This window comes from Oreochromis niloticus, linkage group LG6 (genome assembly GCF_001858045.2).
Source record: "Oreochromis niloticus isolate F11D_XX linkage group LG6, O_niloticus_UMD_NMBU, whole genome shotgun sequence".
NCBI classification, from domain to species: domain Eukaryota; kingdom Metazoa; phylum Chordata; class Actinopteri; order Cichliformes; family Cichlidae; genus Oreochromis; species Oreochromis niloticus.
Genome location: NC_031971.2, coordinates 20,383,330 through 20,398,739, shown reverse-complemented (window position 1 = coordinate 20,398,739; position 15,410 = coordinate 20,383,330). Strand labels below are relative to the sequence as shown.

Sequence of the window (15,410 nt, the reverse complement as noted above, 5' to 3'; positions counted from 1 at the left end):
AGAATTTAACAAGAGATACTCATGCGCTCATGTGCTGTCGTGTGTGTCTGCATCTTTGCCGGCTGGCTACATTGGTATGTCGAATAAAGGCTCTGTAGAGAGACTGTGGAGCAGACTGTATCCCAGCCAGCCACATATTAGTGGAACAGTCTTGGTAAACACTGACTTAGACTCATTTCCATTCTGAGTTAGGAAGCGTAGAGAGAACTCCTAAGTGCATTAGAGTCACTCGCAATTTAGGTGCACTTTGTCTTTCAGTCGAGGGTGAATGTTGAGTTGGGGAAAAAGGTAACAGAGGTAGAAATTTAACAGCAGCCTGTAATCAAAGTCCTGCAAAGATAATGCTGCATTCTCTTCATACAGACCAGCAAATGGCATTGGCAGTTTTTTGCTGTTTTTTTTTTTAAATATACTTTTTAAATATTAAGTATGTATTGTTATTTTATTTAGATACAAATTCCTTTTTTTTTTTGCTTACTAATTAGCAACTAATTACTTTTGCAGGAGATGTCCGCCAATCGAGAAACAGCTCAATTGGAACGAGATCCAAGCATAAAACAGACATCACAGTTATTATCATGCTGAACTTGCTGGAAAAAAAAAAAAAAATCTATTCCTTTTGTTCTTGTTATTTCACACTTTTCTTGTTTAATATTCCACAAGTTCTGGCATTCATTTTGATGTTGCTGCGAGCCCGGTGGGCATTCTTCCGGAGGCAATATGCACTTCACTCTTTAATAGGGATTGATTTTCAAAGGCGTGGTTTGTAGTCATTCACAGCAGGTCGTAAACTCCTGCTGCTTTATGTCCCCCGTAGACTTGAACCTCACGCAACCCTGACAGCTTGTGTTATCTGGGGTCGTGCACCTTAACCTGTTTATGTCACCTCTGGTCCATACACAGTATGTAAAATCTTTACTATTGGGAGTTGGCAGCTCCTGACTATAACAAATAGAATTGCTCCTGTGAGAGCTGGCCTGTAATTGTTTCACACTGCAGTTTGTATTCCCCTGTTGCGTGTTCTATTCCATCTATGTTGACAGACTGATTTATTTACTGCGTATGAGTGTATGTCGGTGTTTATGTGTCTGCATAAGTATTAAAGAGGCAGTAAAAGGCAGGGGGAGGTTACAGTGGTTCTGTGAAAGGGATATAACAGAACCACCATCTAATAGACCCCAACTTTAAAAAATGTACCATCCCTGCAACTAGTAAACAGCCAGATAGTTGACTTAAACAGTATTTCTTACATCACCTACAGTAACTGAAAGACATTTTTCTCTTTTCTAAGCTGCCTTCCTGCTTTGACTCAAGGCAAAGCTGTTTTGCGTTGGCAGCTCAGCTAGTTGTTCTTGAGAGTAGAAGTAACTATAAGGGTATATTGTGTAGTGTAACTGCTTTGGGGCTCTTTAACTTTTCTCCTTCTATCTGCTCTACCAAGAAATTTTAAAGATTTTGTTTTAAAGCAGAATAAAAAAAAAGGTATTGATTCAAAAGTACATTATATAAAGAGGTACAACAGAGGATATTCATGAGATTACTCAAAGACTGACTGATTATGTGCATTGTATGCAGTCAGTGCGGTAATAAAGAGAGTCTGCTGAGATGTTATTTATTGTATTACCCTCATCACTTTGTGGTGATAGATTTGAAGTCCACTGCCACAAGCTCATGTTTAAAAAAAAACCTGAAAAAAAATTAACACTATCAGAGCTATTTCCAGTTACTGAGCTCCATTTAGGTGATTTAGATAGCATACATGAGAATGCCCATCTCTCCAAGTGCCATGGAAACCTTCATCAAATTAGAATTGAAGTGATTATCCAGGGCAGGGCAAAAGGACAAAATCGATAGTTCTTTGTTCGAGGCTAAAATGAAGAATGGGCATTCAGCGGGGATCTCTCCCTCTCTATTGCTCCCTTTCTCTCTCCTACACACACACACACACACACACACACACACACACACACACAGAGGCATGTGCACTCCCACACGAGCCTCTTTGAATTGCCTATTCTGTTCCAACATCCTTGACCGTATCAGCATTAGGCTTGCATGGTGTAGTCTCAAACCTTCTGTCTTGGTTTTTCCCTCCCTTGATAGGGGAAAAAAATCCTCAAAGGAGAAATGCTTCCTTAGATAATTGCAATTAGCAGTTTTGGCTGGATTTTGTAGCTTTGGCCCTGACCCGGCTCTCTGTGTTAGGTAAGAGGGAGTGGGAGTGGGCTTGTTAGGCATGTTTCCAGCCTCTAGAAAGCCCTCTGCCCCTTTGCCACACACAGGGCCAACGCTGCACTCAGAAAGCTGGGTAGAAGAATAGATAAGAAACTATGTAAGCAAATGAAGACAGAGAGCAGAGACTTGCTTTCTGCTAGTTAGGTGCTGCATTTATACTATAATTACAAAAAGCTCTAAATGGGAAAGGTGCTGCACTGTGGTTTTATATCTTGAAAGCTTGTTACTTAGCAGAGACAAAGCTAATGACATGTCAACACTTTGCCAGCAAAAATGTTGCCATTTCCAGAAAGGCTGTGTAAAATACAATGCCATATCTTATGTAACTTTATAAGTTTAATCCCCATTTGGAATTTGTTGTTCATTTTGAATTTAGAAGAGTGGCAATAAAAGACAAGAAATTGTTAATTGCTACAAAAGGAAACAGACAGGTGGAACATTTCACAACAAATTGTGTTAATTAGTAACATGACTGAGTATGAAAAGAGGATCCCAGAGAGGCTGAGTCTTTCAGAAGTGCAGGTTGGGAGAGGTTCACCACTCTGTGGATGAAAGTGTGGGTAAATATTTAAAGTACTTAAGAAAATTCATTTTCTGATGTAAAATTGTAAAGAATTTAAGAATCATCTGCAAAAATATTATGTCATTAAAAGAGAAAATGCCTGTTTGGAGGAGATAACCAGTGCTGAATAGCTGTGATCTTCGGGCCCGCAGACAGCACTGCTTTAAAAGCAGACACAATTTTGTAGTGGAAATCACAGCATGGGCTCAAGAACACTTCTGAAAACAATTGTCAGCAAACGCAGCGTTCCCTGCATCCACAAATACCAGTTAGAACTCCATCCAAAGATAAATCAAACATGTATGTACGAAATTAAGTAAAACCTTTTCTGTGCCAGATCTTTACAAATATGTGCTGAGGAAAAGCGGAAAATTGTCAAAGCAGGAGTTTTTCAGTGCACGGTTCAATAGTCCGTGATTAGTGAGTAAAGTATATGGACAAAAGTACTGGTCTACATACACAATACATCTTCTAGAGCTGCTTGGTCATGCCATGAAGCCCAGTTTTTGTTCTGTGACTTTGTCGCTGAGTTTGCCGATCGATCGCAAGAAGTTGCAATGATGAGCTGATCGCCCGAGACTGAGCCTGCAATGCTGTCAACCAATAAAATTCTGGAATTAAGTAATAATGCAATATAGGTACCAGTGATAATGCTAAACCACATTCTGCAAGTGTCACAGCAGCATGTTCGGTTTACACTATTTCAGTAAAATATAGTTTTAATCAAGTATTAAAGTCCTTGCATTCTGTTTTACAAAATTCCCATTCCCATGTATTTTAAGATAACTGGATAAACAGGTTAAGCACCAAGAAGTACGACTGTACAGCTAAAAATATCATGTGACAGAGAGGAATAGGTCCATTTACTCCAATTTCATTTTTCATATTAATGTGTTTAATGAGAGAAATTATTTTAATTGCAGACACAATAGCAAGTGTTTATTTTTCAGTCAGGAACTGGGAATAGCTTTAGTCCACTGCAGTAAAATGAAACTCTGAAGGGCGTTTTAACAACTGTTGAAGTATTTTTTATAAGCTTGTACATTTCAAAGGTGCTTTGCAAACAGAAAAAGATTTTTCAAAAATAGTACAATATTATAAGAAATATAGAAAGGTTATGCAAATTTAGCGAGAGCTGTAACTCAGGTAACTTAATTTATGATTTGTGTAGCTCTCAAATATGCAAACCATCTTTCACATTTATGTGAAGTGAAGGCTCTCACTCACCCCCCCCCTCACAAACACACACACACACCGCTTTAAACACATACACACTCTGATTCGCATAAAGGCCTATAATCCATCAATGTGCTCATTGCTGTCATGAGTAAAGAGACAGAGCTCTAAGCAAGAGTCCTCTAACACAAATTTGATTTACCTCAATTTGCCTCAAACAGTGACATGTGAGTACTAGAAGTGCTAATGCAGACTGGCACCTTTTACTGCCAACCGGCATGTGTCTGTTTAGCTCAGTTTCAAAGCCTGGGCTCATGCCGAAATTTGATTTGTTTAGAGATGGTGTTGGGTTTTAAACAGTTTAAAGTTATGAAAATTAACAGCGAGAGACAGTGATATTGTGGATGACTTCACATGGGACTAGCACAAACTGTGCCCCCGTTCCTCATAGCCATAAAGACAAAAACATTGCTGTGGTGGCTTCAGATATTTTATAGGAATACCACACGCAGACACTAAAATATAAAATCTTGAAATGTTGTCAAGCTCTTATAATTAGTTTAAAAACTAGAGAAGCATGGGATTTTCTAATTTAGTTTTTAAAGTGAAGCTTTTTAACAACGAAGTCTTTAAAAGTTAACTTGGACAAGCCTCTCTGTGTGTCTCCCATAAAGGATTCAAGCTGAAAGCATGTTATCAAGAAACTGTGCCTTGATATAAAGAAAGACGTAAATCAACCTAAGGGGTGTGTCATACATAAAAACCATCTGGCAACATAATTATATAATAAAACACCTCTCTCCACCACCACCAGGCCTCGTAATGATTTAGGCATGCCAGTCATGCTTTATACCTGAAAATCCTAATTGCATATACATATTTGATAAGCCTGGCCATTCGGATCTGAATTAATATTATTATCTACATTCTGCCGGTGCAGCAGTACTCTACTCTATCACAGACCTGCCTGACGCGCATACCGCAAATAGTTATGTTACTGTAATACTTTAGACGTCTGTGCCATTATTTTCCATAAGAAAATGTCCACACACAAAAACATCTGCATTATGTCACCTGCTGCTCATTTACAAATCTATTACAGCAGAAAAATGAAAATGAAACCCTTGTAATCATTTCTGATACCAGCTAATTACTGCAGTTAAAAATAAGACGGGTAATGCTACTTTGTTGTGCCTGCCTTTTGCCACTTTTTGCCTTCAGATCTGTCTTCATTTTTCATGGCACAGATTCACCAAGGTCCTCAGACATTTTGGTCCACATTGATATGATAGCATCACACAGCTGCTGCAGATGTTACGGCTGTTCATGATGAGAATCTCCTGTTCCACCACATCCCAGAAGGTGCTCTGTTGCATTGAGATCTGGTGCCTGCCATTTAAGTGCAGTGGACTCACTGTCATATTCAGGAAACCAGTTTGAAATGATTTGAGCTTTGTGATATGGCACATTTATCCTGCTGGAAGCAGCCATCGGAAGAGTGGGTACATGGCGGTCATAAAGGGATGGACATGGTCAGCAACAATATTCTAGTAGGCTGTGGCATTTTAAATGATGCTTATTTGGTACTAAGAGGCCCAAAGTGTTCCCAGAAAATATCACTCACACCATTACTCCACCAGCAGCCTGAACCATCGATACACAGCAGGATGCATCCATGCTGTCATATTGTTTACACCCAGTTCTGACCCTATCATCCAAATGCTGCAGCAGAAATCGAGACTCGTCAGTCCAGTCAACATTTTTCCAATCTTCTATGAGCCTGTGGGAACTGAAGTCTCAGTTTCCTTGTCTTTGCTTACAGGAATGGCACCCGGTGTGGTTTTCAGCAGCTGTAGCCCATCTGCTTCAAGGTTTGACTTGTGGTGCATTGAGTGATGCTTTTTTGAATACCTTGGGTTATTTGAGTCACCGGTGGCTTCCTATGAGCTCAAAACAGTCTGGCCATCCTCCAAACTGCCGCTCACTGGATATTTTCTCTTTTTTGGATCATTTTCTGTAAACCCTAGAGATGGTCGTGCGGGAAAATCCCAGCAGAGGATCTCAGCAGTTTCTGAAATACTCAGACAAGCCTGTCTGGCAGTAACAACCATGCCATGTTCAAAGTCAACTAAATCACCTTTCTTACCAATTCGGATGCTCAGTTTGAACTTCAGTAGGTCCAGCCTGCAGGTTGTCTTCACCGTGTCTAAATGACTAAACACATTGAGCTCCTGGGACGTGACTTATTAGATATTTGCATTAACAAGCAGTTTAACAGGCATACTTGTTAAACTACTGTACATTAAATTAATGTACAGTAAAAACACAAATGTTTCAGTTGCACAAATAACGATACAAAAATAACCCAGATTTGTATATTAAATGATAGGTTAACACTCGTCCTCATATGGACAATGAAACACAAACACTTACTTTTCATTTGCAGATAATAGAGAAAAGAATTTTCTTTCCTCTTTTTGTTCAAAATTGGATTCTAACTTTACAACACACCAAATATGAGTCACAATTACACCAATCAAGTGGGATTTTATCACAGTTACAGTATTTTTAATACAAAATCCCCCTCGTTTCTCACTGATGCCTTGCTGTGCTATGGAGAGAATACACAGGCAGGGAGTTTTGTACACAAAGAATAGACTGTGCTGGCCTGTACTGGAGTATAATTTTGGAACTTGGTTGCTTTAATTCAGACTGTTGAATTCTACCTTCAACTACACAATAAAATGTTTTGCCACTTGTGGCCCTCAAACTTAAATTGAAACTGGTTTAGAGAGGAATTTATGGCCAGCACGCAGAAATATTTGCTACAGCAAAAGTCTTAAAAAAGGTGAAGATATCCTTTTTGGAGCATGACCGCTTGATAGAGGCACAACATTTTTTCTTTTTGTTTTCCTCAATGCTAACAGTTTCAAGATTAAAACAGCTAGGTCTCTTTTTTGTGTTCGATTTATTCAGGTGGCCAACTTGGCATGCTCCATCTCCAACAATGAAGAGGGCGTGAAGTTGGTACGAATGGCCGCCACCCAGATCGACAGCCTGTGTCCACAGGTGAGGACTTTAAAACACCTACATCACATAAAATTAGTGCTGTCAGCGTTAAAACGCCATAACCGCATTAACGTTGCGTACGGGGCGATCCGCGCTAACTCGCTAACGGAGATTTGCTGCTTTAAAGCGGTTATGGCGTTAACGTCATTTTAATGAGGTTAAGGCTGACAGCAATACATAAAATACAAATTCTTAACATGAGATCAAATCAAAATGTTCTTTTAAGGAAATTTTGTATATTTAATTACTTATTTATGAAAGTGTAATATTTAGGAATGTTTAAGAAAAGAAGTCGTAGTTGTCGGATTTGGAGGAAAAGCTATGAATTATGTGTAGGAGGACCTTGTAGTGCTGTTTTGCAGGAAGAAACAAAGGAGGATGTTGAAATCCATCAGTTGTTTCCAAGGTTAACAGTAAGCCTTATCCACACAGGACCAAACATTGTAACGAGAATGAGAAATGGAGAAGGGAGGCTGATTTTAAGATTCATGATCTAATGTGCAGTCACCGCTACCCGTACCTACCGAGACCAACTAACTTATAAAACTTGGAGAGGCGCTGTCCCCTGATACTGCTTGGCACAGCTGAACACGGACAGATTAAAAAACATAATAGACATAGGCTTTGTGACTGGAGTAGAGGGAACAAAGAGGAGGTGCAACAAAGAGAGGTATTTCCATCTGTTCCGAGTAAAGTTAACACAGACTGGTTATTCTTTACACGTGCAAATGCACGCAGTCGTGCACACACACACTGCCTCAGTGACTGCCATGTTCAGATCATAATCTAGATCAGATTCATTTCACTAAAAGTATATCTGAAAAGCACAAAGTGAGAAAGCAAAGGCACAAAAAAATAAATAAACTGGTCCTTGATGTTAAAATGGCAGTGCTCAAGTTATTTGCTTTAACTTTTCATTATGCAGTAAGTGTTTATTGAACAATTTATTGGTGGTACTAACTCTGCTAACTGCCTCCGGGTATGAGATCCCCCCGGGAAAATGAGGGTTTGACTGTGCAACAAAAGCAGGAAGAGAAGAGCACTTTCATTTTCCAAAGGAGCTACTGCTACTTCCCTCGGGTAGCTAAAATATTGTCTATTGGCATTTCAAAGTACACGATAAGGCCGGTATTATTTTTACCATCCCTGTATCCCTGTGAAGTATTTATCTTATTTTTTTCTTTGTCCTAAAGCTGAATGGTTTACCTTGCACATATCAAGGTCTTGTGCTTTCTTTAAGCCTGGCTTTTTTTAAGCTGTAAAAGGTTCTGCATCATTTATTACATTTATGCAATTAACAATATATTTCAAGCATTTTTTTGTCACAGCAAATGTGGCAAACGTTTGGTTGCTAAGTCCTTTTAGTTTGTAGCTGTAGCTGCTACTAGCAGGCCACAGCATAGACTGAAAACCTTAATGACTACAAGAAAGAGCATAGGACTCACTTACTGTGCCACTGCTGTCACACTGTTCACCTCACAGTGTCAGAGTCTTGACATGATAGCCAGGCTTTGTTTCATCATGCTGTATGTTCTTATATATCTTACATATAAACTAGTACAGATGTCTTTTCTCCTGAAACGACTCACAGATGTGCAGAAATGTCTTTAAGACTTCATTTTAAACGCACACATGTACACCCACGCTACTGAAAATGTTTCTGTCTTTACTTCTTGTCCCGTGTCAGGTCATCAATGCAGCACTCACTCTTGCTGCCCGCCCCCAAAGCAAGGTGGCCCAGGACAACATGGACGTTTTCAAAGATCAGTGGGAGAAACAAGTGCGCATCTTGACTGAGGCTGTGGATGACATCACCTCTGTGGATGACTTCCTTTCTGTGTCAGGTATGAGCCAGCACAAATTCCTCACAGACTGACTGATTGAAGCAAATGATCCACATGCTCCTGATTTTCCCTTGAAGCGAGTGAGTGATTGAACGTCGTGGCTTGTGTCCTCTGGCACCAAATTTTCACAAAAAATCTCTATGGAGGCTTGATGTGAAAAACAAAATAACTATTTAGTTAATAAAAAATAAGAAATCACTGCATTTGAAGCAAAATACAGTGAACTAGAAAAAATCAGCAAACAGCAGCAGAAAAAAGTTTCATTTTGGGGGGGGGGGGGTCAGTGTATCCACATTTACAGACAAATGTGAATCATTAGGTTCAATTCTTGTTATCTCCACCAATGATAATAAAAATGATTTTAATTTCCAGGAAAATCAGTTTATTAAATAATAATTATGTCTCTCAAAAACAGAATCTTTGGGTCCTTTTCATTTTTCTTTCCCACTTTCATTCACTGACATCTTTTCTCTCTCTCATTCTCAAGAGAACCACATCCTTGAGGATGTCAACAAATGTGTAATAGCTCTCCAAGAGGGTGATGTGGACACTCTTGACCGAACTGCTGGAGCTATCCGGGGCCGAGCTGCTCGCGTGGTCCACATCATTAACGCTGAGATGGAAAACTATGAGCCCGGGGTCTACACCGAGCGTGTGCTGGAGTCCATCAAGCTCCTGTCTGAGACTGGTTAGTGCGCTGTACACGGAGCCTGTGTAGCTGCAGAAGATCCACAATGAGCCATAGCTTAATGTATTACTAGTATGATGCATACACTGTGCTTCACCCACAGACTGTGTCAAAATATTTTGCTGCAAGCTTTTTGGCAAGCCGAGCTACTTTTAGGAATAGCCTAACACATAGAAACACATACGTATATGCACCCACACACACAAATGCACACATGTAGAAGCTACATTAGTCCACCAGTCTGGTCTCTATTACAGATACGACTTGACTGCTTCTGTGTCCAGTGTCTTAAAGTTTTGATTAGTTTCCTGGCTCTAACAGAAAGTCTTATCCACTCTCACTTTTTTGTTTTATTTATTCATTTACAGCGTCTGTCCAATGTCATCTTCCAGCAAAGTTGCATTTGTCTCAATTCCAGGCCGATCAAACAACGAACACATTTCTAAATCCTTGTTTAGGAGACAGCTTTGAATTCTTATATTGTCTCAGTGGTTTTTACCTCTGAACATACTGGGGAAATTCAATTTACAGCAGCACAAGGGTCAAAAAGAAAAGTGAATTATAGATATATTACAAAAATTCAATAAATAATAGTAAATAAATAAGGTACAACAGAAAACTGCTAAAACTGCTAAAAATGTAGAATTCAATCAAATATTCATAATAATTCTTAATCAACAGGATTCTAATATGGTGTTGGAATACCATTTGTTGCTTTAACAGCTTCAGCTCCTCTGAGAAGGCTTTCCACAAGGTTTAGGAGTGTGTTCATGGGAATTTTTAATTTTTAATTAAAATTAATTTTAATTATTCCAGAAGGTCAGACACTGATGTTGGACAAGAAGGCCTGGGTTGCAGTCTCTGCTCTAGTCATCCCAATGGTGTTTTGTTCATCCATGTTTTTATGGACAGCTAACAGCTGACTGTGGAATATTTAGTAGCGAGGATGCTTCACAACTGGACTCGTTGCACAGGTGGCATCCTATCACAATACCACGCTGGAATTCACTGAGCTCCAGAGAGCGACCCATTTTTTCAGTAGTGTTTGCAGAAGCAGTCTGCATGCCTCCCTGATTAATTTTATACACTGTGGCCATTAAAGTAATCGAAACACCTGAATTCAGTGGTTTGGATGGGTGAGGGAATACTTTAGACATTGCAGTGTAGTATATTGTAGATCTGAGTCTACTTCCTGACTGTGGTCTTCATTTGGTAAACAGGAAACAGTGTCAGATATACAGAAAGCATCTGTGAAAGTGAGTATGTACAGGAGGTGGTAACATCAGCAGGGCTGAGTATACAGTTAGTACAACCGGCAAGCCCAGAGGAGGAAAACATGTATCACTCAGTCACCACCTACACCACTTAAAGCTAAACTTTGACATTGCTTCAGCGTGTTTGTAACGCTTCCATTTTCAGCGCAGGTGTTGAGCTGCAGCCTAGTATTATTTGCGAGTTGGGAGAAGGTGAAAGCCTTTGCAGTGTTCTTGACGATATGTGCACCGGTGAAGACGTGCCACATGAAAAATGCAGAGAGGTCTCAGTAGAAACAATTTGTTCATTTTTGCCAGGGCCGTTCTTGTTACAACTCCAAATGTTACAGCGATTGTTCATACAAAAACATTCCTGCAATACTCAGAGAAGCAGACTGGTGACAGTTTCTGTTTTTAATGCGATTTTGTGTTACTTTGTCTTGTTTACAGTGTCTAGACACAAGCAAGGAAGATAAAAAATGTGCAGCGTTGGCTATGAAATACTGTGTCTTAGCCAATCCCTTAAAAATATACCATAATACGCCTTTAAAATGTGGCATCATGAAAGATGGCCAAAAAACCCCCCACCAAAAAAATGCGGGATGAAAGGAGAGAAGTAATTTTGCAATTACCTGTCCACGAGAATAAAATCTGACCACAATCCCTTTTCACATCAGCACAGCAGCAACTCCCCTCCTTGTTATATTTCTCCATTCTCACCCATCCTTCCGACTTGGCTTTCTATCTCTCCCATTAGAGCCCATTTAGCGAGGTGGTATATCTATTGTTTCGCTCGTTACTTTCATCTGCCGGGATAATTGAGAGACACAATCAGCTCCCCTCCCTGCTAGCTGATAAGTCGCAAACAGCATTAGGTGTGCCACGTGTGTTCACACAGCCATCTGTCTGAGACCCTCTTCTGGCGCTGAACCCCACCATAACAGTCTACTTACAGTATTAGTTATATGGTACTTTAAGCACATTCTGTTCACTTATTGCATGATTCAGTTTAATTGATTGGGGTAATTAATTGATAGAGTTCAGCGGTGATTATCTTACAGACACTTGAGGTCAATTTTGTATGACTCTAACCTCGTCACATGCTTCTATTAATCCTCCATGGAGCAAGAGTCAGCACTATGAAGAAGCATTATGTCAGCGTTACTAACACCAACAAATCGAGAGCTGTTTACGGCTTGACGTCACATGCACAGTTTCCTGCTTCACGCAGGCTGTGTTTTGCAGCAATTTGATAGATGCAGGGTAGTAATTTCTCCTGTAAATTTAGCACTGTGAAAGGAAATGATTGTTACTGATGTAACACTTCCCATTTTGCAGTTGAGGATTATGTGTGCGCGCAAACTTTACACTGTGGTTCGTGACAGCCTTCGATTTCAGAAGGTAAAAGTAAATCTAATGGAAATACATTTTCACGCCTTGATCCAGTTTTTGGTTTAGATTTAGTCGACTGCGTGACCTTGCACTTCACTATACCCACAGATAAACAGACTTGTTTAAAACACAGGTTTAAGGCGACTGGTGGCCAAGTTCACCTTAAGGTGAGGGCTGAGGTGATTTATTCTTCACAGAAAGAATGTGCACCAAACAAATTTTTGTTGCGTTTTCTCGAGATGCCGGGCCTTCGGGAGGGCTTCTGTCTTCAATTTTAACAAGGTCTCCTCACGATTTGCTAATTGAGACGTTAAGGTGGGGAATTAGCAACCGTGTTAGACGAATGTTTCATTGGCTCCATATTTCTCTTTGATTAAGAGCTGTTGTGTTTCCCCTTCCTGTTTCCCTCTTAGCAGTAGTTGGGGGGTTTTAAGGGCTACCATGCACATCTGATCTGGACCATAAAGCACTTATTGATCCTTGTGAACTTTTGCCTCCCTCTCCCCTCCGTCCTCACAGACCTGATGTCTATGGATTTGAACACAGTCAAGGAGAAATCTATAGCTAGGGGGAAAGATGATTAAGTGTAGCTGAACAAAGGGAAGGGATATAGGACCACACAGTTTTTAGAGGGTACTGAGCCCAATTAACTAGACTCCACCAAAAAATCAATAGCTGTCACCAAGGATTTCACTAAGCGATTTGCGCAAGGATTTTAGTGGAATTCATTGATGTGGTCCCTTTTTCTTAACTTTCCTCCAGTGGTGAGCATGTGTAAAGCATTTATCCCCTTACTCTGTCTGTGCAAGTGTGTGTGGGTGTAAGTGTGCGTGTGTGGGTAGTTGTGTATTCTGCATTGGCTATTTGTGTTTTTATTGGACTGCTCCTGTGTTTATGCCCACAGCCACTCATGCCAATCACAGCCGCTTGCCTTTCTTTCTGACAGCTGGCACACAGCGCTCATCACAGCTACCTACCCTTTGACCTTGTCTCAATTTGCCCATCCCTCTTTCTCATTTCGAGTGTGGCCAGATTTATACCCAGGCCAAAACACAGGCAGCCAAGGCTCACAACTCTTCAGTGTAAAGCTTAGCCATAGATTCCTGACAGACAGTCTACACATGGGCCCGGGATTGAAGCGTGTCCTTGAGAGAGAGAAAAATCAATAGCCTAATGGGAAAGTGGTTATGGCTTCCCTCTCTTTCCTCCTCTCCCTCCTTCCTTACTGATACACTATTCTGCCCACTAACTGCCTTGGTTTAGACTAATCTTCTCCTCAAAAGGAGGGACAAATTTTTAAGTTGGTCATTAATGTGGTGCCTGGAGAGGGTAGATTAAAAAACTGATATATTGCCTAAGTCAGAGTGCCATTTAGGTAGCAGGGCGATGTTGCTCCTTGTTATTACATCAGGGCACAGTAAATAGGATTTAGCCAGGGTTTTGCAGTGAGTGCAGTGAGTAATAACACACATGGACACACTGCCACCCACATGTCATGCCTGTAAATCAGTGGATCAAGAGCACTAAAAGGAAGTGCATCAGACACTAAGGCTCGGCTCATACCTGGCATTAACATGCGCCTTCAGTGATCTGATCTCAAGTAGAGTGCTCAAGCTACAACTTCCTCGCTTTATTTGCAGAAAAGAAAAAAGGAAGCCTGCATTGTTTCTGTTTGCAGGCTAAATGTCAGTCCAGACCACCGGAACACCGGGGTCCTTAACTGTCAAAGTTTCCAAGTGCAGGACACATTCACAGAGACGCAAGCGCTAATGGAATGGGCCCATATGCAGGAACAATCTGCTTTTAATGACTCATCAGTGTGTTGGGCACATTCACACATGTACCCAAAGAAGCCACTTGTTAATGCCAAGTGGAGGGTCTAATGGAGAAAACTAAAGACCTTTCATCGCATGTGTCTCTAACAAATAACTGTTAAGGGCAAATAAGGAAGAGAATCAGTGGTTTTTATTATTTTTTTAACACTCAAAATGGCGTTTTTTATATGGCCCATAAGTGTACAACACGGTTGTTGAGATAAATGAGTTATAATTTTTGAATCTGTGTCTATTGTTTTAATGATAGGAAAAGAGTCTTTAACCAGAATGTGAAGCAGATGGCAAACTAAGCTTGCAAGGAGAGGAGGTGGGGCCTTTCAATCAGTGCGTAAAAAGAGGCAGAAGTTGGGAGAGAGTGCTGATGAGGAAATTGCTATGAGAATAGCAGTGCAGTAGGAAGAGGTACGTGGAACAATTTAACCAAGGTTAGAGTGAAGGAGAGGAGACCAGTAAGCAGGAGGAGAATCACATACGGCACATTCTCTTTGTGGTTCGACCGCCGATCATCGAAGCTGTTAAGTTTAACGTTTTCAAAATTAGAAAGTGGCTATACAAGCTGTGTGGATATCTTAAAGCGCATTTAGTGATTTTGCTCTATGTAAGTGCAGTAGCATGAGATTTTAAAGGCCTTGCTGAGTGTTACGTAATGCATGCCAGAAATTAGCCTTTTCCCATTCATCATCCACACAGAATGGGGAAAACGCAGTTTTAACTCTAGAGAATAATCTGATTGAACAGATAAATTGCAACGCTCTTGAATATCTAGCCAATATGAGAGAGGAAGTGGATCTGACCTCTCATTTGGAAAACACTGATTGTTTCTTTTTGGTCACATTTTTGTGCCTACCTGTGCAGGGAATTAATACAAGCAGCAGATAAGAGGCGATGCTGCTTGGCCGCAGTGCGTGTAGGACAGGGATGAAGGTTAATGACAGTAATATGTTTTATAAAAGCTTCTATAATTTTCAATTTCGTGGGCTGCTGTTATTAAGCCCCTAGCTATTCTTGACGCACCATGTTTTGCAACCCTTCCCACCCTCTTTCCTCTCCCATTCTGCTTTTGTAAATTACACCAGGCGAATTATGGTCTGACTAAAGAATTAAGGTTTAGTCACATGGTATTTCGTATCTTCCAACATTTGCCCTTTTCTCAAATTCTCATTGGGTCACACGTTCCCTGTTTGAATCGGTGGATGTGCTCATTTAGCAGACATCAGTGTACTGTACTTGGAGGTTAGTATTTACGCTTGTTTTTATCTCGAGATTGCGAGTGTTAATCGCATTACCAGAAAACAAAACTGTACCATTGGTCTCATTGTCTATATGAATCACATCTCTGGCCTCACTGGCTTTGAA

At 40.4% G+C, this 15,410-nt stretch overlaps 1 protein-coding gene across 3 annotated transcripts in view; it reads left to right on the top strand.

Moving 5' to 3' along the window:
* Nucleotides 1-15,410, top strand: part of ctnna2 (catenin (cadherin-associated protein), alpha 2) — a 304,920-nt gene that overhangs the window by 259,060 nt on the left and 30,450 nt on the right. For all 3 annotated transcript variants that reach the window (XM_019359931.2, XM_019359932.2, XM_019359934.2), the window contains 3 exons: nucleotides 6,950-7,042; nucleotides 8,730-8,886; nucleotides 9,374-9,574. In XM_019359931.2, the coding sequence (XP_019215476.1) occupies nucleotides 6,950-7,042; nucleotides 8,730-8,886; nucleotides 9,374-9,574 (451 nt within the window). The remainder of the gene's footprint in view (nucleotides 1-6,949; nucleotides 7,043-8,729; nucleotides 8,887-9,373; nucleotides 9,575-15,410) is intronic.